At 44.8% G+C, this 1000-nt stretch overlaps 1 protein-coding gene across 1 annotated transcript in view; it reads left to right on the top strand.

Moving 5' to 3' along the window:
- Window positions 1–664: 664 nt before the first annotated feature.
- Window positions 665–1000, top strand: part of LOC105310700 (interferon tau-1-like) — a gene marked incomplete at its 3' end in the record, with an annotated part of 577 nt that continues 241 nt past the window's right edge. The window contains exon 1 of the mRNA XM_011386831.1: window positions 665–999. Coding sequence (XP_011385133.1) covers window positions 665–999 — 335 coding nt within the window. The remainder of the gene's footprint in view (window position 1000) is intronic.

The raw sequence follows: 1000 nt of genomic DNA, 5'->3' as shown, positions 1-1000 counted from the left end.
TGGAGCCCACGAAGCACAACCAGACGGACCTGCAAGAATGTGTTCTAGAAGAAAAAGAAACATCCCAGAACTCCATTCACTCATGATCATCAGCCTCTGCTCTGAATAAAACAGTAAGCGAATCCCAGTCCTTGGTTCTAAAGAGCTTATTCGGTCTGTTACTGAACAAAACACACAAACCCATAGGGCTGAGGCAGCCTGTCATCCCATGTAAGGCCAGGAGGATAAAAGTCCTACCCAGGTAGAAGGTCAAGTTGTGTTTCTAACACAGAGAACACCGATTTTTACGTATTAAAATATATACAAGAGTATGTGCACGTGTACGTGTAATTACATATCTACAACACTTCTGATTTTAGAACAAAATCTTTACTCAATTGATTGATATGTATTCACTTGTAGTGATACTTTGAATTACCTGGGAAAATTAAACTTCTATTGCAAAATTAATAGTATAGATTGATGATATCTTCTTGGACTCCACGGAGAACACATAAATGAAAACAAAAAAAGGAAGTAAAAATGTAGAAAATGTTGAGAAAGTGAAAATTATTGTGTTCCCTATTTAATGGCCATGCTTAGAAAGAATGTCATCAGAGAACCTAGAGTCCAAGGCTCCTCCTGACTTGCAGCTCAGCCAGGCCAGCAGCATCTCCGATTCGGCATGGCCTCCCTTCTCTCTCTAATCACCGCGGTGCTGGTGTTCAGCTATGGTCCCGGTGGGTCTCTAGGCTGTGACCTGTCTCAAGACCACATCCAGGTCAGCAAGGAGAACATCGCGCTTCTGCACCGAATGCAGAGAATCGGCTCTTTCCGCTGTCGGAAGGACAGAAAGAACTTCGGATTGCCACGGGAGATGGTGTATGGCAGCCACATCCAGAAGGCCCAGGCCATCACTGTCTTCCATGAGATGCTTCAGGAAACCTTCGACATCTTCAGCACAGAGCACTCCTCTGCTGCCTGGAACATGACCCTACTGCATGGGCTCCTCAGTGGACTC

This window comes from Pteropus vampyrus, unplaced genomic scaffold (assembly GCF_000151845.1).
Source record: "Pteropus vampyrus isolate Shadow unplaced genomic scaffold, Pvam_2.0 Scaffold9591, whole genome shotgun sequence".
Lineage (NCBI taxonomy): Eukaryota > Metazoa > Chordata > Mammalia > Chiroptera > Pteropodidae > Pteropus > Pteropus vampyrus.
The sequence above is the reverse complement of the archived record's forward strand: the minus strand, read 5'-3'. Positions and strand labels throughout refer to the sequence as shown.